Source organism: Bombina bombina, chromosome 9, assembly GCF_027579735.1.
Source record: "Bombina bombina isolate aBomBom1 chromosome 9, aBomBom1.pri, whole genome shotgun sequence".
Classification (NCBI taxonomy): Eukaryota; Metazoa; Chordata; class Amphibia; order Anura; family Bombinatoridae; genus Bombina; species Bombina bombina.
In genome coordinates, this window is record NC_069507.1 from 215666704 (window position 1) to 215693857 (window position 27154).

General features: G+C 37.8%; 1 protein-coding gene across 1 annotated transcript in view; it reads right to left on the reverse strand.

Annotated features, from left to right (window-relative positions):
- Positions 1-3656, reverse strand: part of PSTK (phosphoseryl-tRNA kinase) — a 31284-nt gene extending 27628 nt beyond the window's left edge. The window contains exons 1-2 of the mRNA XM_053692616.1: positions 3379-3656; positions 1144-1435 (exon numbers count right to left, since the gene is read on the reverse strand). Coding sequence (XP_053548591.1) covers positions 1144-1435; positions 3379-3600 — 514 coding nt within the window. The 5' untranslated portion in view covers positions 3601-3656. The remainder of the gene's footprint in view (positions 1-1143; positions 1436-3378) is intronic.
- Between the last annotated feature and the right edge of the window lie 23498 nt (positions 3657-27154).

Sequence of the window (27154 nt, forward strand, 5' to 3'; positions counted from 1 at the left end):
CCATACACTAAGAGGCCATATCTTGCTCAAGAACTACAATATGTTGAGGCTCCTGATTTAAACATTAGTTAGCTATATGTTAAACCCCTTTGTGGAGGCTATATGTGTAGTTTGCCTCATACATTAATGTAAAAATAACATGCTCTAATGAATAAGAGCATATATTTTATTTGGCATTAGAATGCGTCTTTAAGAGTATAAGAATAAATTATTTGTAAGCATGGCTAGTCAGCATGTGATCTTAGGACATACCAGCAATGCAGTACTGGGAGCTATTTAATGATAGGTGGCTACACACATAGGCTTCTTGTCATTGGTTCACCAGATGTGTTCAGCTAGCTCAAAGTAGTGCATTGCTGCTCTGGCTCTGACTTTACCTATGTGTTTAATCCCTCTGCAGGGGCTACATAAAATGTTAAATGGAAGCAATAATGCAATGTTTCAAATATTCTAACATATCAGAGCATTTTCTTGTTACATGTTTATGTCCCTTGGTGGTCTAGTGGCTTCTAGAGAAGTCATACAGGGTGCAAAAGCATATTTAAGAAAGAAAATGAAGAAATGTTTTAGTGCTGTTACGGATGCTTGAGCTATAGGGATGGGCGAATGTGTTTATTTTGAATATTATTGTAGAAATTCGATTTACATAATCGAATATTGATAAGAACGAATATTCTTAAAAATTCTATAATCGAATGCTATTTACAGTTTTCTAATGTCACTTTCGAATTTGAATGATTATAATTAGATCGAAGGTCCACATTTGAAATTTCAAATGTAACATTCGATTTAACAAATACTATTCAGAAATATATAAATTCCAATTTTTCGAATTTGAATATTGCATAAATTTGAATATTACATTTAAAGAAAGCATTAGAAATACTATTACATTAAACAAATTGTAGAATGTTGTACAAACATTCGAAACGAACGAATGTGTTACAATTTGTTTTATTTTTCGAATGTTGTGAAACATTCGCCCATCCCTATTGAGCTCGGAGCCTTCCTGTTTGATATTACTGTATGCTAAATAAAAACAATTGTAACAGTTTCAATACTGTAATACTCTATATTCACTGTAACTTTGTTATATGCTAAAGAATAGGTGGAACTCTAACTGTAGTTAGAGAAAATTCTTACACTTCCGCGCCAGCTGATAGACCTCATACCGCATGCTCTGGTAATAGAAGTTATCATCCAGCAGAAGACAGACATTGCAGCCTTCAGGGATGTTTACATAGTGATGTGTGGTCTCCATATCTGAGGCTGTAGGGGATAATATGCCTTGGAGATTGAGGCAGTGAAGAAATTGATTCCATGATCCTTCTGTGGAACAAGCTGGAGCTTCTAAAGCAGGACAGTTTAGCAGGGATGTAATAAGTTTCTCAACATATCCCAAAAGATGCCGGCGGTGCTGCTTCCACAGAGATGTCTAGAAAATAGAAAAGAAAGCTAAGATTGTCTGTTCACCTCTGGCAGGAAAAGCACAGTGCTATATGATAAATATAAATGCATATATACAAGTACAAAACAAATATAGGATTGTGAGCAAACACAATTATGTTTAGAAAGAGGTAACGATGTTGCAGCATTAAGTTACCCTTCAGCCTCTGCATAGCTTCCCAATTCGTAGCACACAAAGAAAAGGCTCATTACACAACGGTTTCTAATCTTGCTGGTGATAAACTAAGTAAAATATGTATCTGGCAATAATAAATGTGTCTTCCATGATGGGATAGGAAAGCAGGATATCTTTTTGCAGTGATATTATTTGTATTGAGGAACCCAGGGGGAGGATATTTTCAAAGTAGTAGTGTTGCAAACATGGCAAAAGTGCTTTATAAATAAATTGATATTGGGTATGAAGTGCCTTCCACTATGCGGATATCACTCAATATTTTTTTCCATCATTTTAAAAAAAAAAAAGGCACTTATTTGTATCAGTTTTAAAACCAGCAATCTGTCATTATTCAGTGCATGTGCCTCCTTGTCAGCCAATGCCACTGTCAGAGTTGTCCTTATGAGCCAATGACAACTTATCCTACAATATTAGTAGTGGTCATCTGACATTTCAACACTTCTTAACCCTTTGAGTGCTAAGCACTTTCCCACCTGGGTGCTAATGTGATTTAAATTTTTTTGAATAAAAAAAATTTGACATTTTTTTTTTTTACGTTTGTATTTTTTTTTTCAGATCCCCAAGACTTACACAATTGGAAAGGTTAGGTGATTACCTTTCCAACGGTGGGTCTTGGGGGCTGTAGCTGCTTAGATGCCTGAGATACAGGCGTTTAAGCAGCATGCCCCTTTCCCTATACTTTGTATTGTAAATTTTTAATAAAGTTGCACGCTGATGTCATCACATCATTGCGCGTGATGTCACCGTGCAAAACGTGAAGCCTCGGCGATGCCTGTCACTATGCAGGCCCGATCGCTGGGGTAGGAGCCCCCAGATCTCCCTCAAGGTGGGAGAGTGCTAGCGACGGCTCTGAGCCATCGTTATCACCAGAGTGGGAAACTCTGCAACGGCTCAGAGCCGTTGTTAGCACTCAAGGGGTTAAAGGGACACTGAACCCAAATTTTTTCCTTTCGTGATTCAGATAGAGCATGCAATTTTAAGCAACTTTCTAATGTACTCTTATTATCAAATGTTCTTCATTCTCTTAGTATGTTTATTTGAAAAGCAAGAATTTACGTTTAGATGCCGGCCCATTTTTGGTGTACACCATAGGTTGTCCTTGCTGATTGGACAGCACCAATAAACAAGTGCTGTCCATGGGCTGAATCAAATATTTGCTGGCTCCTTAGCTTTGATTACTTCTTTTTTAAATAAAGATAGCAAGAGAACAAAGAAAAATGGATAATAGGAGTAAATTAGAAAGTTGCTTAAAATTGCATGCTCTATCTGAATCATTAAAGAAACATTTGGGTTCAGTGTCCCTTTAAACAAAATATGAGCATTTGAAATAGTTTTAAGTCACCAGTGACAAAAAATTGCCAAAAAGGGTTAGAATTGCAATCAACCAAGTAAATGCCGAAGAATACTGTAATGCTGCAATCACACATGCCATGTTGATCTGCATCGAGCACTAACTTAACAAAGGTCAATGCAATGAGAAAAATCTAAATAAACTAAATAAATATAACAATAATTTTGAAACGTCCAAATATGTGTTTATAAACAGCCTATTGTTACAGTCACACTGACAGCACTGAGAGTTACATTTATTAGGTTTAGGGAAGAGGAGGCTCCAGATAACTCAAAACTTTATCTATAACCACTTTAATTCCATTTTAAATTGCATTCTCTGCGGATGGCAAGTTATTACGTCACTAATGACGTTAATGATGTCAAGTTCTGATTTGTCAGTTCACCTGCCTGTCTTCAGATGCTGAAATCTCGCGAGGCTTTCGGTGTGGTTCTTTCGTTATGCCTAAAAAAGCTTCGGCTGTTATGATGTCATCATACGTTATGACAACAACGGACCACGAACACTTAGTTTTGCTCAGTTTCTCAGCTATACTGGACTTTCCGGTACCAGGCAGTCCGCACAGCAAGCAGAGCACAAGCCGCCGTGTTTGTTCAGATGCACTCATACTGTTGCATCTACTTGTGTGGTGGTAGCAGCTAAATCCTTCCCGACTAAAGGACCTTTTGTCATGTGACTTGCAATGATCACATGGTGGTACAAACTGCTCCAGAAAAACAGAATATTTGCAGTGTTTAGTTTTGCAGCTCTGTGATTGGATCTTGTAGTGCAAGAGGATTTTTCACTTGAATTTATGATAGAAACGAAGGAATGTGGTACCAGGATCCTTGTTTCAACCTGAAGTTATAATGTGATTTGTTTTTTATTGAGACGTGTGCAAACTAACCAGAGGCCTTTATAAACTCATTCTTTAGACATACATACTTGTATTATTTTTATGTTTTTAGGCTAAGTGTTAACTGTGATAGCAAGTGGACACTGGGATGGGAAAATAAATACAATTAGTTATTTGTTAACAATTTGCATGTGTATGTGGGAGTAGAAATTACAAAACATATAATTTGCTCATTATAGAATTTATGCAACCTCTAGGCAATATTGAACAAATTATTTTTATTTTCCGTATTTTTACTTTAAAGGGACATTATAGAAAACAAACACGTTCTAATTAGTGGATTTAGTAGAGCATGTTATTTTAGTTCAGATTTAAACACTTCCTTTAAAAATGAAATCACTCGATCGGCAATGCAATTACTTGATTTCAAGGCAGTGATCTGATTATGGGGGACTGCCTATGCTGCTAGGCACGTCACACAGTCTAATTCTTAATTGTGTTAAAGGGGTAGGCTACAGGATACCATATAAGGTAGGACATTTCATGCCGTCCTTAGGTGTTAAAGCCCATCGTTGTAAGGTTGGCATAGAACGTCTTAATGCCTTGAAAGGGGTTAACATTGGCTGCATAGTTTGAAATGATTGTATAGTAGCAGGAAACACAGCAAAGGCCTGTTGTGCTTGAGTAGTTTTGCACACAGTCGTCTGTTGATAGTTTCACAGTCTTCTGTTTGCTGTCATCAGAAATAACTTGTGTGGTGAGCAATACATAACACTTTGCTAAGTAGAATACACTTCCCATAAAGTTTGTTTATTGGTACAACTATACTCCCATAACAGCTGCGTACTTCAAAAAACTACAACTCCTTACAGGTCTTTTAATTCAAGGAAACAAATTCTAAATTTGCAATTGACAGAGCACAATATCTCCATTGTGCAAATACTTAAACTAGCAATGTGCCAACTTTTGTAAGTTTTAATAAATACATTCTGTTGTCTGGCAGGGAGACGGCGATGCATGACTTTTTCATATGCCCTCCGAATGACTGCTACTTTTTCCACCTTTAATGTCTTGGCATTATGAGTCTTGGTGACACTTCAAATGACCAAATACCCCTCCTGTGCAGCAAGCAGCAGAAGGGTGAGAGACCCAGTCTGAGTTTACTATTCATTCATTAATAACTACTGCCTTTAATACTGTAAAATCACCCCAACCCTTGAATCCTCAGTGACTAACAACTTAAAGGGACAGAAAACCCCAACATTTTATTTAATGATTTGGATAGAACATACAATTTTAAACAACTTTCAAATGAACTTCCATGATCAAATGTGCTTTGTTCTTTTTTATCCTTTGCTAAAGGATCAGCATTGCACTACTGGCAGCAAGATGAACACATCTAGTCAGCCAATCACAAAATACAAATGTGTGCAGCCACCAATTAGCAGCAGTTCCCACTAGTGTAGGATATATGCATATTTTTCAACAAGGGTTACCAAGAGAACAAAGCACATTTGAAAATAGAAGTGAATTTAAAAGTGTCTTCAAATTACATGCTCTATCTGAATCATGCAAGTTTCATTTTTGACTTTCCTATCCCTTTAAAGGAAAAATTATATGGAATACCAAATGAAGCCATGGCAGAGCTAGGAAAGCCAATGACAAATCCATTAAACTTACTAATTATATTGGTTGTAAATTACTTGTCTAGTAATAGCCAGACAGGTAAAGTGTTAACAGTAAATGCCACATTTGCCTGCAAGAAATGGTAACAGCAGAAAATTGTTACTATGAGCCATGGCCAAGTTCCTAATGTTAGCTGGCAGTATTGCCCTGTTTGGAAAGTGACTTATGGCTGGGAACATATTAATCTTGTCATGGACACAATGATTTAGCATATACTATGCAGAAACCTTAGTTCATTTTTCTAATATGCATTTTGAGTCACTAGGTACTCAAATAAATAATTAAAGTGCCAGTAACTATAATTATCAGTTATTAACATAATCTGCTCCTCTTTGAAAATAGGTATAATGAGTATAATTTACAAAGCACAATTACAGACTGTAAATGGGAAAAGGGCCCTGCCCATGATGAGTTCACAAAAGAGGTTCAGCACTACTAATCAAGCTGTATTAAAGGGACAGTCTACACCTTAGTCATCTTAAAGTTTTACCTTTGATTAAGCTGCAAATAGCCTCCTGCACCTTTTCTATATGATGCAACAGGAATAGTAAAAAAGTTATTTTAAAATTAATATTGTTTCTGCCCGCTTTGAAATGGCTGTCATGCTCAGCCCACTGATGACATCACGATCTGGGCTGCATAAAAGGCTCACTAATTACAAAAGACTCACTAGTTTGATTAAAAAAAAAGGTAAGATAAACAGCGCTAACAAATACTGAAAGTATTGGAAAGCAAGGGTTATACATCAAACAGTTGTCGGTTCTAATGTATTGTTTCTATATATTACACAATATACCACCATATCTTGTTCAAATATAAAATTTAGAATTTATTATCTGGGGTACATAATAAAAAGTGCATAAAATGAAAATTATGCAATAAAATTGAAGATTGAAGTTATAATTGTTAATATGTTGTTGTAAAGATGTTACAAAGTTCACTTGTGCACTGTATCAACAAAATACCACCTTAAATAATGAAGGAGACAATACCACCTTAAATTCGAAGGAAATAATTGGAGGACTTTTGAACAAATGAGAACTCAGGGTGGGGTATTTAAATTCAGTGAATATCCCCTTGGATAGCAGTCTTGATAAAGCCTAGTTACAGGTGAAACACATTGACGTTTATCCAAGGGTCTAAAGAAAGTCAACACAGTATTGAAAGAATCTCAACATTCTCTATTGAAAGCTAACACTCTGCGCAGAGTACGGGAAGAGGCCATAGGAAGAGATCACAGAAGGAGACCATGAAAACCGTTGAGTGGAGGTAAGAAGAACCGGTAGCATTGTTATACCCGCCACCTTTGTGAGACATACGGCAGATCCGAAATACCAGCATTTCGAACGTGACAGTGTCACACTCCAAGGGGTCAGAGGTGAGATCGGAAGTTTAACAGACCACAAACATATTGGTAATACGCTACAAAATCCTACCATGGAAACGGCAAAGGGACTGGTAAAGTATCCCCACTACACATAGAAGTGTGTTCATACTATAACGATTATTGGCTTATATAACGGACAGCCTACATAACATATAACTGCAGCATATAACCGTAACAAATCAGCTTACCACGCAATAAAGTTTGATCTGTTAAAAGCCCTGAAGTTAAAATATCATTAAGTTCTCTAAACACAAGAGTGTATTGATACACTGCACAAGTGAACTTTTCAACAGCTTTACAACAACATATTAACGATTATAACTTCAATCATCAACCAAATAATTTTTAAGGTGGTAATAAACTTTTAGTATACAGCTGTAAGAAAGGTGGTATAAATAACCTCGAATACTGATCATTGTCACTAAGAGGAGACGTCCTCATATATATGGTAGCAATAGTGCATGTATATATATACAGTACTAGACAGATTGTGTTTTTTATCGAATTATTTTTATTGTATGATTTTTATTGCATGATTTTCATTTTATGCACTTTTTATTATGTACCCCAGATAATACATTTTATATTTGAACAAGATATGGTGGTATATTGTGTAATATATAGAAACAATACATTAGAACCGACAACTGTTTGATGTATAACCCTTGCTTTCCAATACTTTCAGTATTTGTTAGTGCTGTTTATCTTACATTTTTTGTATATAGTTGTCAGATTAGTAGTGAGATTTATCTTTCAAATAGCACACAGGGTTAAAGTTTCCTCCAAAATTCACTAGTTTGATTCAACAGACTGTTGATGCTTTTCAGCAGAGTGCCTAGATGTAGCCCAGATCGCGATGTCATCAGTGGGTGGAGCTTGGCAGCCATTTCAAAGTAGCCAGAAACAATATTCATTTTAAATTGTCAAAAGAGATTTCTCTGAATTATGCAAATGTTTATTGATTGTCACATATTTATGCTGGTTGTAGACAAATTTTATGTATAATCTATGTCAAATCTATTTTTGTGAGAACATTGCTGGGAGGGTTTGTTTGTTTTGGTTACCATGCCAACTAATTACCTACTGATGACACCCACAGGTGTTTCTTATCAATGGTTTCATTTATCAGAGTTTTTTTATCCCTTTATATAGCAAGTGTATTTCATTAAATTTTTGTATAGCCTGAGGAAACAGCCCCTGCAGAGGCTGAGAAACGCGTCACTTTTAATAAAGTTATTGTTTTTACTATACACTTGCTGTTTTTGGTGGAGTCTATTACAATGCCACTCTGGGTTTTTCTTTGGATTTCAATTCATTGTCTCCCCTGGCGTCCAGTAAGCTGGGGAGTGCAGTCAGCTGGGAGGCTGTGAAGTCCCAGCCTGCTCTTACTGCACCTGGAGGTGCTTTTAATCCTGTAAGTGCAATAATTTATCTTATACCTTGCTTTGCCTGTCTATACAGTATTGGGCTATGGTTGTTTGCTCTGTATCCATATACAGACAAGGAGACTACTATCTGAAGTATTTCAGACCAACAGTGAGCTGGACTACTGCAATGTTCCAGCCTGCCTGAATAGCACCATTGGGTGCATTACTCTTGTGAGTATTTTTTTAACTTTATTTATATCATCTGTTTGGGGGGGTACTAGGCCATTGTGGCACCTCTGTTTCTTTTTCTCCAGATTGTCAAGTACCAGGATTTGACCATCCTTTGACAGAGTGCTGCCTGTTCCGGATTATATGGACTTTATGCTCAAGTTTGTGTATATTGTTTGATTTATATTGTGGAGTTTATAAAAAGCGCCCCCTATGGGAATTTGTGTGTGCTTGGGCATACTTTTCCCCCCCCCTTTTTTCTTCATTTTAAAATAACTTTTTTACTGTTACTGCTGCATGATATAGCAGCTTAATCTGAGATAAGACTTTAAAGGGATAGTAAACACCAAGCATGTTATTGATTAAAAAGATAAATAATCCCTTTATTTACGATTCCCCAGTTTTGCATAACCAACACTGTTATTTAAATATACTTTTTACCTCTGTAATTACCTTGTATCTAAGCTTCTGCTGACTGCCTCCTTATCTCAGATCTTTTGACAAACTTGCATTTCAGGCAATTAGTGCTGACTCTTAAATAACTCCATGTGCGCAAGCACAATGTTATTTATATGAAACACATGAACTAATGCCATCTAGCTGTGAAAAAAACAGTCAAATGCATTCAGATAAGAGGCGGCCTTTAAGGGCTTAGAAATTAGCATATGAGCCTACCTAGGTTTAGCTTTCAACTAAGAATACCAAGAGAACAAAGCAAATTTGATGATAAAAGTAAATTAGAAAGTTGTTTAAAATTGCATGCCCTATTTGAATCATGACAGTTTAATTTTGACTTTACTATCCCTTTAAGGAGCAGGTAGGTTTGTGAACGGGACACACGCTCATCATTACTTTAGCACCCCTTTATTTTAAAGGTCCCAGATGCATTGAGCTTGCAAGCCAGTTACTTTATTACATGCTTATCTTTTTTTTTCTTTAAGTGAAATAATACAATAAAATGTACTTATTTTATTTATATTATATATTCTGAAAGTCATGAATATTTGATATGGGTAGATTAAAAAATAATTGTATACTTAGGATTCTGGGATCAAAGTAATAAAGAAACAAGTGTAGCAGTAAAACAAAATGGTTTTAATAAAAAATTGTACAAAAGTACTTAGAGGTCGATTTATCAAAGGCTTCACAAGCCTTTCGACCTACTACGGCTGCAGGTTTTCACAAGAGAACCTGCACGCCGTATTTAACAAGCTGACCGCTGCTTCCCTAATCTTTCGCCACCTCTAAAGTGGCGAAATTCAATTTCTGCGGTCTAGTCCGACCGAGGAAATTGACAGTTACTGCTCGCGCGTGATTGGCTGTGCACAGCCAGGGGCGGGATTGCACGCTAGTTCAAAATAGCACTCATGTGCAATGCTGAATTCCGCCAGGGGAATTCAGCCCGGCAGAGGCGAGCTGCGGCAGACAGGGGCGCGTATGTGCACCCCTGTTCGCCTCAGCTTGATAAATCACCCCTTTAATCTACATTCTTAATTTTGCTTCTTATATTTTTGTGAAGAGTGGATTGATTTTAATAATACTTAGCTTTCCTGGATTTTTTTTTATAAAATTCCATGCAAATTTGGTTAAAATGATATTTAGTAATTGGCAAACGTTTCAAGGTTTCAACATGTAATTGAGTTTAATTACTGGACCACATATTGTTCATCAAAGAAAAAAGACATTCGGCAGGTGCATTGGTTCCTGGTAAACAGAGACAATTATCTACCAATTTGCCAATATTTTTGTAGTGTAGCGCAGGACAAAGCAGGTTTTGTCAAATGGTTCATCTTCTACTAAATTGATTTCAGAAAAATACTGAAGAATGTAATCACTGCAAACTTGAATGTTGTCATTGGTGAGTTTAGTGTTTAACAAAACACAATTGAATTTTTTGGTATGCTTAATAGGTCCTTTCCATTCCTCTAGATATTGAATATATGTGTCATAACATATGGAACATTGATGACACATTATGCAAAAAGTAAAGCCAAGACTGAATTATCAAAATAATTTGTGATAATTGTGGGGCTCTTGTCGTTTGAGGCAAAATATGATTTTAAGGCAGGATATATTTGTAGGCCTCGCTCAATCGTAGGTCGTAACGCCAACCATCGTGTGGTACTGTATACCAAGACTTTCTTATATTCGATGTTCACAAATTCACAAAATTCGTTCAATTCATTAATACGCACTGTATATATAAATGTATAAAAGTATGAACAAATCTTGGTGATGAAAGTTTGCACATCAATTGGTACACAGTCAGCTGCAGTTTGTATAGCATTGTTCAAAATATGAGTGGCACAACCAATTCCCACAAGCTCTCTTCCACCCAAATTTGATTTCAGCTTGGTAAAAGTGTTATTTTTCCCACTTCTTCGCAATCCTCCAATGCTAGTATTGGTGTTGTCAGCACAAAATCCAAGTACCTTGGTATCTAAACGATACTTTTTTAACACTTCCAAAATATAATCAGTTACCATGTCAGATGTTTCGCCTGGCAAATCTCTTACTTCCAAAATGTTGACGTGTATTACAGACTGGTATGAAAAATATCTTATTATTATGGGAATTAACTTTACTTCCTTGTGGTTTTTTGTATCCGAATAAATAGAAATAAAATTTGCAGCATCTAAATCCTCTTCCAATAACTGTTTTGCATAAGGGACCAGCACATCAGAAACTATTGCCTCGCATTTTGTTCTAGAACATATAAACCTAGCATCAGAACATGTTTTAATCAGTTTGCAGGTACAATTCATTGATCGGAATGAGTGATTATGGATTACTGTGTGGTACGCCCATAAACCAGCTGCAGCTAGTTTTCTTTCAGCATCTTCAAATTTTTCTTAAAAAATGATGTCACACTCGTACATGCAATTGGTGCAGACACGGCCCGTTTATGTTTGACTGTTTGTATGTGGTTTTCAATGTCGGTTTTTCCACTGTTTGCAATAGAAAATTCCACCTCACTATTGTCATTATTAGTCCTTGCTTTGATGAATGTATATTTCGATTTTAACTCGTCATTTAAGATGCACTTTCGTCGTTTTGGCGCCATGGGTGTCCAAAAAAATAAACAATTATTACAAACTTCGTCGGATGTCAGTCTTGGTCCGAGGGGACAAAGTCACCGGTCCTGGATCAAGGGTGGCGAAGACACCAGTCTTGGTCCAAAGGGACGAAGGCATTGATCCTGGCCCAAGGGGGCAAATTCATTGGGTCCTGGCGAAGCAGCCAGGTGCGCTGTCAAAGCGGCAGAGCGAAAAGCTCGAGTAACCAAGAGAGCGCAGAGCTCTGAGGACCAGTGTCATGGCCAGATCACTGGTGCCTTTCCTGTGCTGCGGGGGGGCCTTTTATAGTTCGAAGCTAACACTGAATAGGTCGATTTTCCCACGGTCAGGCTGTATGTAATGCGTGGGAGTATTATCGAAGAGTTGCCACAATATAGTGAGAGTGCATGTGCTGAATGCCGAGATCCAATGACAAGAACCGTTGTGTAAAATAAAAATAAATCTAGGATAAATAAATAAAATTGATTTAAGGGGACACTGAACCCACAGTTTGTGATTCAGATAGAGCATGCAATTTCCTATTATCAATTATTCTTCATTCTCATGGTATCTGTATTTGAAAAAGAAGGCATCTAAGCTAAGGAGCCAGCCAATTCTTGGTTTAGGACACTGGACAGCACTTGTTTATTGGTGGGTGAATTTATCCACCAATCAGCAAGAACAACCCAGGTTGTTCACCAAAATGGGCTGGCATCTAAACTTACATTCTTGCTTTTCAAATAAAGATACCAAGAGAATGAAGAAAATTTCATAATAGGAGTAAATTAGAAATATGCCTAAAATTGCATGCTCTATCTGAATCACAAAAGAAAAAAATTGGGTTTAGTGTCCCTTTAAGGCTGGTTTATCAAGGATTGATAAATTAATCATTTTTGATTTTGTAGTCCTAAACTGTACTGGTTACATCTCACGACTAACCAGACCAATGTCCAAAAAAACAGTACTGTACTGGTAAAACCAGTACGTATGGTCACTTTACCTTAAGGACAGAGGTTTTTCACAGTATCTGTGGTTAAATGACACAGACAATTTTGGCATTTTGTACTGTATTGGTTTTGCCATAATTATCCGCTCTCTTTAAAAAGGGACACATATGAAAAATACATAGGTCAGGGCTGTTTAAAGAAATGTTTTGTATAAGAACCCTGACCTATGTATTTTTCATACGTGTCCCTTTTTAAAGCAGCAATATGGTCACCCTACCTATATGTGTACATAGAATAAATATGAATTTAATACTGAAAAGGGGAGAGAAATGGGGAAAAAGGCATTTTTGTCTCTTTTCTTTATAATAATTGCAACACAACTAGTGTAGCTAAAGAAAAAGGTGCCCTGGTTTTAGGAATAACTCCTATGTCTAGGTTTCCAGGCATTTTTTGTAGCACAGGGCAAATACAGCAAGGATGGGATTATTAGTTTAATGCTAAAAGTTTGCAAAATTTGCTATGCTTGGACTTTAGGTTTTACAACCTAGAGGCATTTTGACACAATATTTAACCATTTTATTGCCAATCTATCTCATATCATTTGGTTTTATTTGTGATTTTCACACACACACAGAGTTGTTTTTTTGCCAAACATTTTACAGATGTTATATTTCCTAATACTATAAAAACCCCATTTATTATTTCATCAATTCTCCTGAGCACAGCGATTCCCCCTATGTACACTTTCACCTGCTTCTTGGGCACTTATAGGGTGGAATTTCAGTGCTGCCCATTTCAGATTCCAGACCTGCAATTTACTGGGCACTAAATAATTGGGAATTCTTCAGAAGCCCCCAGACTTAATCCCGCTATGGCATACCATTTTCAAAAGTAGATACCCAATGCAACTACATATGTGGTATATTGAGTATTTTCATTTCACCACCAATAGCCCCTTTTTCCCATAGCGAGACATAATAAACACAGAGAGAAGTGAACTCTCAGGAACAAATAACCAGCTCAATAACTTGTTAGCTTGTTTTACTGTGATTTACCACCTGGATGCAGCTCATTTTTAGCCCATTAATGCTTTTCACAGAGTTGAACTTTCCTGTAGCATATCAGTCTGAACCTGCTTATTACGGTCAGTCCAGCACCAAAATACCAGGCAATTCCTCTCTGAGGAACACGGCAACCCCAGACGATCGTTTCAGCCTTCATTGGGCCTCGTCAGTGATGTGTAGCCATATTCCTCTATGCATACTGTCCACATCTGGTTGCCCCTATTTCCGATAGAGAGACATAATACACATAGCGAGAAGCACAGTCTCAGGAATGAACAACCAGCTCAATAACTTGTTAGCTTGTTCTATGGTGATTTACCAACTGGGTGCAGGATAATTTTTAGTCTAGTAATGCTTCTCACAGAGAAGAACTTTCCTGTAGTATATTAGTCTGATACCGCCTATTACTGTCAGTCCAACACCAAAATACCAGGCAATTCTTCTCTGAATAATGAACACAGCGGCACCAGATGATCGTTTTGAATTTCATTGGGCCTTGTCAGTGAGGTGTAGCCATATTCCTCTAAGCACACTGAGCAAGGAGTTCATGTCTGGTTGTCCCTTTTTCCCTTAGGGAAACTAAATACACACAGAGAGAAGCGCACTTTTAGGAACGAACAACCAGCTCAATAACTAGTAAGCTTGTCCTATGGGATTTATCACCTGGGTGCAGCTTCCTTCTAGCCCAGTAATAATTTTCACAGAGACAAACTTTCCTTTAGTATATTAGTCTGAGTCACCTATTACGCCGATTCCTCTCTGAACAAGGAACACAGAAACCCCAGACAATTGTTTTCGGCCTTCATTGGTTCTCGTCAGTGAGGTGTAGCCATATTCCTCTTAGTACTCTGAGCAAGGAGTCCACGTCTGGTTGTCCTTTTCTCCTTAGGGAGACATAATACACATAGAAAGAGGCACACTCACAGGAACGAAACACCAGCTTAATATAATTGTTAGACTGTCCGATGGTGATTTTCCTCCTGGATGCAGCTTCTTTTTAGCCCAGTAATACTTTTCACAGAGAAGAACTTTCCTGTAGTATATCAGTCTGATCCTGCCTGTTATGGTTAGTCCAACACTGAGATACCAGGCAATTCTTCTCTGAACAAAGAACATAGCAACTCCAGACAATCGCTTTAGCCTTCATTGAGCCTCGTCAGTGAGGTGTAGCCATTTTCCTCTAAGCACACTGAGCAAATTCACGTCTGGTTGCCCCTTTTTCCCATAGCGAGACATAATAAACACAGAGAGAAGTGAACTCTCAGGAACAAATAACCAGCTCAATAACTTGTTAGCTTGTTTTACTGTGATTTACCACCTGGATGCAGCTCATTTTTAGCCCATTAATGCTTTTCACAGAGTTGAACTTTCCTGTAGCATATCAGTCTGAACCTGCTTATTACGGTCAGTCCAGCACCAAAATACCAGGCAATTCCTCTCTGAGGAACACGGCAACCCCAGACGATCGTTTCAGCCTTCATTGGGCCTCGTCAGTGATGTGTAGCCATATTCCTCTATGCATACTGTCCACATCTGGTTGCCCCTATTTCCGATAGAGAGACATAATACACATAGCGAGAAGCACAGTCTCAGGAATGAACAACCAGCTCAATAACTTGTTAGCTTGTTCTATGGTGATTTACCAACTGGGTGCAGGATAATTTTTAGTCTAGTAATGCTTCTCACAGAGAAGAACTTTCCTGTAGTATATTAGTCTGATACCGCCTATTACTGTCAGTCCAACACCAAAATACCAGGCAATTCTTCTCTGAATAATGAACACAGCGGCACCAGATGATCGTTTTGAATTTCATTGGGCCTTGTCAGTGAGGTGTAGCCATATTCCTCTAAGCACACTGAGCAAGGAGTTCATGTCTGGTTGTCCCTTTTTCCCTTAGGGAAACTAAATACACACAGAGAGAAGCGCACTTTTAGGAACGAACAACCAGCTCAATAACTAGTAAGCTTGTCCTATGGGATTTATCACCTGGGTGCAGCTTCCTTCTAGCCCAGTAATAATTTTCACAGAGACAAACTTTCCTTTGGTATATTAGTCTGAGTCACCTATTACGCCGATTCCTCTCTGAACAAGGAACACAGAAACCCCAGACAATTGTTTTCGGCCTTCATTGGTTCTCGTCAGTGAGGTGTAGCCATATTCCTCTTAGTACTCTGAGCAAGGAGTCCACGTCTGGTTGTCCTTTTCTCCTTAGGGAGACATAATACACATAGAAAGAGGCACACTCACAGGAACGAAAAACCAGCTTAATATAATTGTTAGACTGTCCGATGGTGATTTTCCTCCTGGATGCAGCTTCTTTTTAGCCCAGTAATACTTTTCACAGAGAAGAACTTTCCTGTAGTATATCAGTCTGATCCTGCCTGTTATGGTTAGTCCAACACTGAGATACCAGGCAATTCTTCTCTGAACAAAGAACATAGCAACTCCAGACAATCGCTTTAGCCTTCATTGAGCCTCGTCAGTGAGGTGTAGCCATTTTCCTCTAAGCACACTGAGCAAATTCACGTCTGGTTGCCCCTTTTTCCCTTAGGGAGACATAATACACATAGGGCTCGATTTATCAAATGTAGGGAGAAATCTCTGTGTAATTCTCCTATGGGTTCTTCTCAGCTCTCCTTTAGCGCAGCACATCTGTGCACTAAAATTTATCAATTATTTTATTTATTTCGCTTCTCAATAGGAGAGCTGAGGAGATTTAAAAATAAATTTCTCCAGTCAGATTGGTATCTGCGCCTTATTTATCATTGAAAATAAGCAACTATTCTTCATGTAAGTCATCTATATACCATTAGAACTATTTATACAGTCCCCCTAATAGCTTTTTTTTAAAAAAAACTTTTATTTATTTCCAACAATGAGTACAGTTACACAATGTGGACATCATTCCACCTCGCAGGGTGGTTAAAGTCAATTATCAGAACAAAGAGGCACATCAGTAGGGATATTTCAAACAGTTAATAGTGAAATTATGTTTATACAACTCAGAGCTTTTTACAAATGAGAATAATAATCACTGTATATGATTTGTGTACTCATTATTGGGGTTTTATTATTATAATTATAACTAAACTAAACACCTATATAAACTAAACTAAATTAAATGAAGATAAATGCGTGGTGGCAAAATGATTATTGCGTTGCTTTTGCATGTTGAATTGTGCACAGATATTGAAAAACGTGTAGTGGATCTTGTAGGTTTTATGGTTCGCTCTGTATTTAGAGTGGTGGAACTAGTGTGCTAGATAGTTATAAGAATACAGCAAAAAGGGTGCATAGTCAAGCACACATGAGTGGGTGTAGGGTACAGTAGGATTGTGTCTCCCAAGATGATGATGATAATGGTTTTGGTTTACTGTGGAATTTGTAGGGTTCTAACATTGAAGTAAAATAGGCAAAGGAAATGACTACACCTGTTAGGATATAATTCTACACTGGTGTTAAAGGGACATGAAACCCAAATTTTTTCTTTCATGATTTAGAAAGAGCATGCAATTTTTAACAACTTTCTAATTTACTATTATTATCTAAATTTGCTTCATTCTCTTGATATACTTTGCTGAAAAGCATATCTAGATAGGCTCAGTAGCTGCTGTTTGGTTGCTGCACATAGATGCCTCGTGTGATTGGCTCATAAATGTGCATTGCTATTTCTTCAACAAAGGATAGCTAAATAATGAAGCAAAATAGATAATAGAAGTAAATTGCAATGTTGTTCAAAATTTTATTCTCTACTTGAATCATAAAAGAAAATGTTTGGGTTTAGTGTCCCTTTAAAGTATGTGTTGGCCCAGTATTGATAGGTAGGGTGCGTATGAAACTAGTCTTTCCTGCAGCCTTGGTCAGTCCAGTTATTAAACAATATAACGTTGATTTTAGCAGTAAACAATAAATGATGCAGCTTCAGCGATATAAGATAAAGATTTGTGCATTGGAAAACATTTTATGATGTATTGGGTATGTAAATAAACATGTCTGTAGATTGAGAGGCTATTTAAGTTATGACTTGAGTTTACACGTTAACCTAAATGCTGGCAAAGAAAGTAAACATTGGGTTTAAAGGGACATTAAACCCAATCTTTTGCTTTCATGATTTAGAAAGAACATGCATTTTTAAACAACTTTCTAATTTACTTCTTTTATCTAATTTTCTTCATTCTCTTGATATCCTTTGCTGAAAAGCATATCTAGATAGGCTTAGTAGCTGCTGATTGGTTACTGCACATAGATGCATCATGTGATTGGCTCACCCATGTGCATCACTATTTCTTCTACAAAGGATATCTAAACAATGACACAAAATAGATAATAGAAGTAAATTGGAATGTTCTTTACAATTGTATTCTCTACCTGAATCATGAAAGATTTTTTTTGGATTTAGTGTCCCTTTAACTTAAGTATGATACATTTACCGCCCCCAACAGGGTTAACAGTAGAACCACCACAGTATTTAATAATAATGTCAAGAATTATAATGCTTTTAACAAACTAACTTGAAAAATTAAACAAAAATAAAAACTAAACTAGACTAAGAATACATTATAAACATTGCCCATCCTGCCATACATTTTCCAGGTAGGACTACTGCGTTAACTTGATCCCATAACGCCATTTGAGATTGAAAACTAGAAAACATATTAGCAGTATCATAAAACTTCAGAGTAAACTTTAGCTTAGGACATGTGATACAATAGTTTAAATACAAAGATTATACAGTATGCGGCATTAACTCATGAAATCAAACAACGTTAACACTTCACAGCAGTGTAGATTATTTTTAAAACAAGCACGCTGTCAATAATAAGGGCAGACCTAGAAAAAACAGGATTAATCCTTACCTTAAAAGGTATCTGTGGGTCATAAAGTAGTACTCAAGTGTCGAGGAAGAAAAATTACTGTTGGAAAAGTCAGGGAACTGAAAAATAATATAGTTGGGACCCATTTACTCATTATTAAGATGTGAGGCTGTATAATCTATACCAGCGGCAAAGAAGTAGGCGATAGATTAAAGCATAAGAAAACTTCCATAACAATAGCATTCTTTTCTGCATAAGAGATATTGCTATCTCTCAGTGACTAAATATGTAAAAATAGGTTAACACATTCTATTATAATGGGTGGCATAAAGCCTGGTGCAACAGAACCATTTTTACATTATATATTTAAATATAGGTACTGTTGCTTAAGGAGAGTGGGTACTAGTAAAGTAAGATCTTGAAATCTTAGAACATTAAAACAATAACAGTCAAGTCCCGTGCAGTCTAATTATCTCCTATTGCATTCCCTACCGATGACGGTATTCTCGTAATGAGAAGAACATCATTTCACTAATCAGGTCTATAAAAAGTTAAAGGAGAATTACAGATCGCTAGCTGTATCACTTATGCTGTTGATTATAGATATAGTGCAAGAAAACAAAAACAAGCATATTAGTGCTAATATCAGATCTAGCAGACATCCAGACTCTGACACGTTGACATAACAATATTGTATATAGTCTATTTAGTGAATATTTTAAACCAAAGAAATTAAATATCATTAGGGTTGTGCAGCAATATACATAAACTTCTTTGTCAGAATTAGTGGGGCCTGACTATTATGATATGAGTGAAAGGCTTATAGTTCAGCCAATACCTGTAGCTAAACAGGTCCAACACTGCTTCCAGTAGTAGTGCTTCTTATGGGAACGTCAACAAAGTGATCTCTGCAAGCCTGTGTCCTGCTTCTTTTTTGTATGTCCCTTATCCACATTGATAGTCATGTCTGGTCCGGGATTGGTGGCTAGTTGTGCAGGCATGTTTTTAATATTATATATATAGTGATCATGCGAGTCCCCATATATAATGGTGCTCATATATTGTTAGCTGAGAAAGACCTTTGCCGCCATTGCTGGATTAGAGGTGATGTAGGCGGCTTTCTCTTCCAATCTGGATCTGAGGTCTGTGTCTGGAGCAGTTGCCGGAGAAGATCTAGGGGTCTATTTATGAAGCAGCGGATGCTGCCTCAGACCCACTCCACTCCAGTTTTGGCTGAAGCGGACGTTAAGAAGCAGCGGTCCTAAGACCGCTGCTCCTTAACTCGTCCGCCACCTCTGAGGTGGCGGACAGCAATTCGCCCGATCGTATACGATCGGGCTGATTGACACCCCCTGCTAGCGGCCGATTGACCGCGAATTGCAGGGGGTGTTATTGCACCAGTAGTTCACAAGAACTGCTGGTGCAATGATAAATGCTGACAGCGTATGCAGTCGGCATTTATCTATGTGCAGCGGACATGATCCGCTATATCGGATCATGTCCGTCCGCACATTAATAAATGAACCCCATGGAATCTATGATAGGTTCTAAAAGATTCACGCAGGTGGGAGTTGTTCTGGTCTCCGATGTTGCTGCCACTTCACCACTCTGTGAGGGAGCTGAGATCATGAGTTCATTGTCTGTCCCCCCCGGAGTAGGATGTGATAGTGCTTGCCATATTCTGTGAGGTAGGGCCATGTCGACTGGATACAGATTTCTTCAGTTGGGAAGGTAGTTTCCGTTACCTTTACTATTGTGCAAAGGTCTGTGCAAGACGATAGGAGTCTGTCCAGCCTAGGCAAGAATATGGCCCTTATTTCAGCAAGTATGCAGTTGTCGGTGCTTGCTTCTTTAGTGAAGGACATTTCTATTGCATAGGATCAGGAAGGAGGTTAATATGTAGCTGAAGTTAAATGAAACTATATACAGCATGGCAGCAGAACGCACTTTTTCATTTTAATCTGCTTCTCGGCGGCCAAGGGGTGGTGTACCTTGATCCAGGGGAGTTCCCGGGCACAAATGTTGCCAAGGGATATGCGGATGGCGAGATATATAGCCACTTTTTGCTTAAAGCTGCATGGAGCCTCAGGAATCTGTGACCCTCTTGGATCGCCGCCCATCCGGATGTCCCTAATAGCTTTGTTAACGCCCCTCTTCAACAAACTCTCATGGAAGAAAATAGATCTGCATTTTCATTGTTTTTGTGCTTCTATTTTATATATAATATGTTTATGCCCCAATAGATATATTTTTTGCGCTCCATTATATATTTTTTCTCCCCAGTGCATATTATTTTTTCATTCCCATATAAATAATTATTGTGCTTTGTTATATATTATTTTTTTGTAACATTGCTTCTACAACTGGTAGAGAATAGATTTCTAATGCTGTTCTCCACAGTAGCTGTCAGTCTATAGGAGAACAAAATGATAAATTTGTAACTAGGAGAATTTATGAGGAGTGCCATAGGAAATACAACTAAAAGAACTTAAAGGGACACTAAACCCAATTTTTTTCTTTCACGATTCAGATAGAGCAGCAATTTTAAACAACTTTCTAATTTACTCCAATTATAAATGTTCTTCGTTCTCTTGCTATCTTTATTTTAAAAAGCAGGGATGTAAGCTTAAGAGCTGGTCCATTTTTGGTTCAGCACCTGGGTAGTGCTTGCTGATTGGTTGGCTAAATGTAGACACCAATCAGCAAGCACTGTCCAGGGCTTTGAACCAAAAGTGGACCAGCTCCTAAGCTTTCATTCTTGCTTTTTCCCAATAAAGATACCAAGAGAAAAAAGAAAACTTGATAAACAGGAGTAATTTAGAAAGTTGCTTAAAATGTCATGCTCTATCTGAATCATGAAAGAAAAACAAATTAGGTTTAGTATCCCATTCATTTAACCCTTTTTTGGACCACATGTTCTCCAAGAGAATGGGAAGAGAGTAGGGGAATTTTAGGTGCATTTTTGAATGATAAATAGGGGGATTATTTCTCATGCACATTTTTAGGAGTAAATATAGGAGAACAGCAATGATAAATTGAGCCCATAGAGTAGAGAGAAGTGCACTCTCAGGAACGAACAACCAGCTCAATAACTTTTTAGCTTATTCTATGGCGATTTACCACCTAGGAGCAGCTTCTTTTTAGCCCAGTAATGCTTTTCACAGAGTAGAACAATCCTGTAGTATATCAGTCTGATCCCACCGACTGCGGTCAGTCCAACAGCAAAATACCAGGCAATTCCTCTCTGAACAAGGAACATTGCAACCCCAGACAATCATTTTGGCCTTCATTGGCCCTCACAGTGAGGTGTAGCCATATTCCTCTAAGCACAATGAGCAAGGAGTTCATGTCTGGTTCCCCCGATTTCCCTTAGGGAGACATAATACACATAGAGAGATGTGCACTCACAGGAATGAACAACCAGCTCAATAACTTGTTAGCTTGTTCTATGGTGATTTACCACCTGGGAGCAGCTTCTTTTTAGCCCAGTAATGCGAACGTTCCTGTAGTATATCAGTCTTATCACGCCTATTACGGTCAGTCCAGCACCAAAACACCAGGCAATTCCTCTCTGAGCAAGGAACACATCAACCCCAGGGGCAGGAGGTGTCAATCTCCCCGGTCGGACAAGACTAGGGATATTGAAATTCACCTAAGAGGTGGCCAAAGCTTAGGCAAGCAGCAGTCTGATGACCACTGCTTGTTAAATATGGACTGCAAGTTCTCTTGTGAGAACCTGCAGTCGTAAGGGGTCGAAGGCTGGCGAAAGCCTTTGATAAATTGACCCCATAGAGAGAAGTGCACTCTCAGGTACGAACAATCAGCTCAATAACTTGTTAGCTTGTTCTATGGCGATTTGCCACCTGGGTGCAGCTTCGTTTTAGCCCAATAATACTTTTCACAGAGTATACCAGTCTGATCCCACCTATTACAGTCAGTCTAGCGCCGAAAATACAGGCAATTCCTCTCTGAACAAGGAACACGACAACTCCAGACGATAATTTTGGCCTTCAGTAAAGTGCTTCTCTTTCTGTATGAATTTGTATTATGACCCTGGGGAAATCTCCCAAAGGATGATGGGGAAACTGGATGTGGACTTCTTGCCCAATATGCTTAGAGTTAAACAGATGCACTTCACTGACAAGTCCCAATGAAGGCTGACATTTTCTCTTGGGTTGTCATGTTCCTTGTTCAGAGAGGGATTGCCTGGTGTTTTGGGTCTAGGCTGACCTTACTGATAGATCTCAGGAAAATTCCCCTCTGCGAAAGGCACAATTGGGTGAATAGATGCTGCTCCTAGGTGTTAACAAGCTACTGAACTGTTGTTTGTTCCTAGTAGAGCGTTTTTCTTTCTGTATGCGAGTGATATATATTGTGCACATGGTCGTATTATTATCGGTTATTTGTAGAGCGCCAACAGATTCTGCAGCGCTAATAGTATAATGCTTGCTACAATGCTGATATCAGAAAATATTATTTTTAATGAGGGTCTATACATATTTTCATGTAAGATAAAGCTCATGTGCTAAGCCCAGGTAGCTCAAAATCCCACACAATAGCATGCAATAAGTTAATACCTGATTTTCGAAAGTGCTACATGTGAAAGCAGCATTTCAGGTGGCATGTATGTGCAACTCTTAAAGGGACATAAAACCCCAAATTGTTCTTTCATGATTCAGATAGAACATACAATTTTAGACAACTTTTCAATGTACATCTATTATCAAATTGTCTTTGTTTTCTTGTGATCCTTTGTTCCTTTTTTTTTTTCTTGTGATCCTTTGAAAAGCAAGAATGTAAGTTCAGGAGTGTGCACGTGTCTGCAGCACAATATGGCTGCAGTTTTGCAACAATGTTATACATTAGCAAGAGCACTAGATGGCAGCATAGACATGTGGGTGCTACCTACCTAGATATCTCATGAATAACATGAGAATGAATCAAATTTTATAATAGAAGCAAATTCTTTGTCTCAATAATGAAAGAAAAATGTTGTCTGTTTCATGTTTCTTTAATGCTGGCTGAGCATCATGGGAAATGTAGTTCCAAAACCTCTGGAGGGCCAAGTTTGAGTTTGTCTGCTTTAACCGATGACTTGTAATAAGAGCACTGTGGGTGTGCTACGAACACGTCCATTTAAAGTATACGGTCTGTTACGCATTGAATGTGTTAATGGAAGCCCAACTCTGACCCAGAAGGCTATTCATTGCACAACGTTGTACGAGACCTATTTCAAACTTATCTCTCACTGGTACTATGTGCCCACTAGGCTAGCAAAAATCTTCCCGAGTGCGTCCCCTGAGTGCTGGAAAAACTGTGGCCACAGAGGCAATGCCCACCATATTTGGTGGTAATGTTCTGTGATTCAACCTTTATGGCGAAAATGCTTTTCAGTTCTACAGAGTATTGGCATCCTGCTCCCCATGCTGTTCACCTCAGCTCTCCTCCACCTAAATTTACATTCCCTACCTAAACACCACGCATATATCTGTATTTACTTGTTTATGACTATCAAATACTCCATAGCATGTTCATGGAAAAAGGAACTACCTCCCAGTTGGTCTGCAGTTTGTAATAATATGGCTTATATATATACCATGGAAAAGGATATCTTTTATAAATTAAATAAATCTGATCTGTTCGAGCTGGTCTGGGCAGATTGGAAAGAGCTTCACAACACAGACTGGAAACCCAACACAGTTGCCCATGATGCTTAGCTAATCGACTGTGCCCTCGCCACGCCTACTACTCATATAACACGACTTTGACCAAGACTCAAATACCCCCCCTTTTTCCCCCAGTCCCCCCCCCCGAAACCCCACTTCCCTACTACCCCTTACTTACATAAGAATATGTGATACTTGGGGGGCATGATGCCCTCCTCCTGCTCTCAAGCTTATCACTCAAGTTTTAAGGATTGGTAAGACAAGTTCAGACTCTGCATTTTGTTGAATTGTTTCTTTAATTCTGATGTAGTTGAATGTATGTTATACCTCTAAAATTTGCCTTGACGAATTGGAGCTGCGTCTCCTCAATATGTGAACATTCATCTCATTATTTTTCAATAAAAATATTTAAAATAAAAAAATAAAAATAAAAAAAAAAGGAAGCCCAACACTTTTCTTTCATGAGTTACATTTAAAAAAAAGTTTCCAATTTACTTCTATTTTCAGATTTGCTTTGTTCTTGATTGTATAACATTATTGAGAAACTGCTGCCATATAGTTCCCGCAGACACGTGCACACTCCTGAGCTTACCGTTCTGTTTTTCAACAAAGGATAACAAGACAACAAAGAAAATATGATAATAGAAGTACATTGGAAAGATGTTTAAAATTGTATGTTCTATCTGAATCATGAAATATTTTTTTGGATTTTATGTCCCTTTAAAAATGCTTTGGTTAAACATAGTTTCACAGTTGAGTGTTATTGTTTGTGCAATTTTGAGTGCAAAATAACACCGTGCGGGTTATCAGTGCTCGACTTGTATAATTTTATTATGGGGGATAATGGGAACCATAATAAGGAAACTACACTGATAAGCAGTAAATACGGGAGAAGAAGTCTAGTAGATAGAGTTATGGTGTATTGAAGTGGCGCAGAAGCTAAATTCATGGGGTAGGACTAGTCATTGAGTCAGGATTTGTGAGTTAGTTGTGTCTTGTGAGAGACCCTATAAATGTTGGATATATTTTCAAGGTGCAAATATGACAGTCAAAGGTCAAAAACAATGTAGATTTGAATCTGACCTCAGAGAATCTTTGAGTCAACAGTAGAGGAACTTCAGCAGGCTAGTTAAATACATTTGCCCCTGTTATGTCAAGTTTATTTACACTTGATGACATTTAAAATTTGCTTCAAACACACAATCCACAATTTTATTTGATGCTTTCAGAAAATCCCTTTTAATGTGTTTCCCACTCCAAACGAATCATCCTCATTCTTACTTTATCCACCTGACCCTAAGTTATTCATTGTTCTTGCTTCAATTCATCTTAAAAGTCAAGTAGAAATGGAAAACCCACAAGTTTCAGGGTTAACGGACCATTAAAAACGGTAGAATTTCATAATCAACATATTCATAATAAAAAAGACAATGCAATAACACTTTGTTTGAATTTTATTTCTGAAGTAGATTTTTCTCCAAACATATTTCAAAGTTTCCATTTATTTCCCTGTCCCCTGTATCTGGCAGCCATCAGCCAATCACAGGCTCATATATGTATATAAGTAGACAAGGAAAGGTATACAATATGGATAAGCACTCCCCTCTGATAATTTAAAAGCTTCCATTTGATTGCTTCTATCCCCTTCTTGTGATCAATGATAGAGTAAAGCAAAGCGACATCCATTGTTACCCATATATAATTATCTTGCCAAACTGTTTCATTCAGTATTTGTAGAACATGTCGAGTGTCTTTTAAATAAGAACTCGCTTGTTGAGCATAGGGCTGGAGGAAATATTCAATGAAGGCCGACAAGTTAGAGGTAAGGGAATCTATTCCACTAATAATCAGTCTGCCTGGAGGTCTAGTGGTTTTTATTGGCTGTTAATATATCAATTGTTTAGGTATGAATTTTTACGTTCTAACTTAGATGAATTATAAATGCTTTTTATACTTTTTATATGTATGCTAATTAGGTTTTATTTTAGTCAAAATCTTTTTATTGAAGTGAATCAGTACACATCCAACAACACATATGCACATTGTGGTATACATTACAGTATTAAATATGTTAAAGAACGGCACAGATCCAAACATTTGTAAACAAGTATCGTATAGGGAAGAGAGAGGAAAGACAAAAAAAAAACTTGTTATAGCCAAAAAATTTAGGGGGGGAAAGGGAGGGAAAAGGGAGGGGAGGGGGACTGTCCAGCCTCGGAATCTTATTAAAAAGCGGCATTCCACTCTATTTAAAGTTAGACACCATTAACTTACTTAGGGGTCGTTGTTTTAATGTATTCATCCCATATTGCTTGTAATGATATAAAGTTGTCAGTGCCACCTCTCTTATAGACTGAATATTCCTCTAGCTCTAGTAACTCGGTCACTTTAGCCTTCCACATTCCCAGAGTGGGAACATCTTTCGCTTTCCAGCGTTTGGCGATCAGGATTTTAGCGCTATTAGTGAATATTCTGAACAGAGGAAGAAGAGATTTAAAAGGGAGCTTGACGGACTTATTTAGCAGCCAGATAAGGGGATCAGCTGGTAGGGACGCACGTAATATAGTATTGATCTCATCTATTATTTTGTACCAAAAATGGTTTAGTTGAGAGCACCACCACCACATGTGGCCCATGCCACTCCCCACGTGGCCGCATCTCCAGCATTTATTATTGGTGTTATGATATAATCGATGTAACTTCCTTGGGGTTAGATACCAGCAGTGTAGTATTTTATAATTGGTCTCTAGGATAGATGCTGAGGTGGATGACTTTTTGGTATTAATGAATATATTAGTGGCTGTTTGAGGTAAAATAATTATTCCCAGCTCCCTTTCCCACATTTCTATGGAGTAAGGAAGATTACCCGGTGAGGGTTGGGTGAGGATTTTATATATAGCGGAAAGAGAGTGTTTAATTGGAGAGTTTAAGAGGTAGAGTTTCTCAATATTAGTTGGAGGACGAGTCATGTTATTTTTATGTTTATGTGTGGATATATAGTTATGGAGTCTTCTGTATGAAAACCAGTTGCGCGCCCATTCATAGCCCTTATCTATCAGTTGTGCTTGAGTATTTATGGAGTCGTTAGTGGTGACGTTATGTAGGAGAAT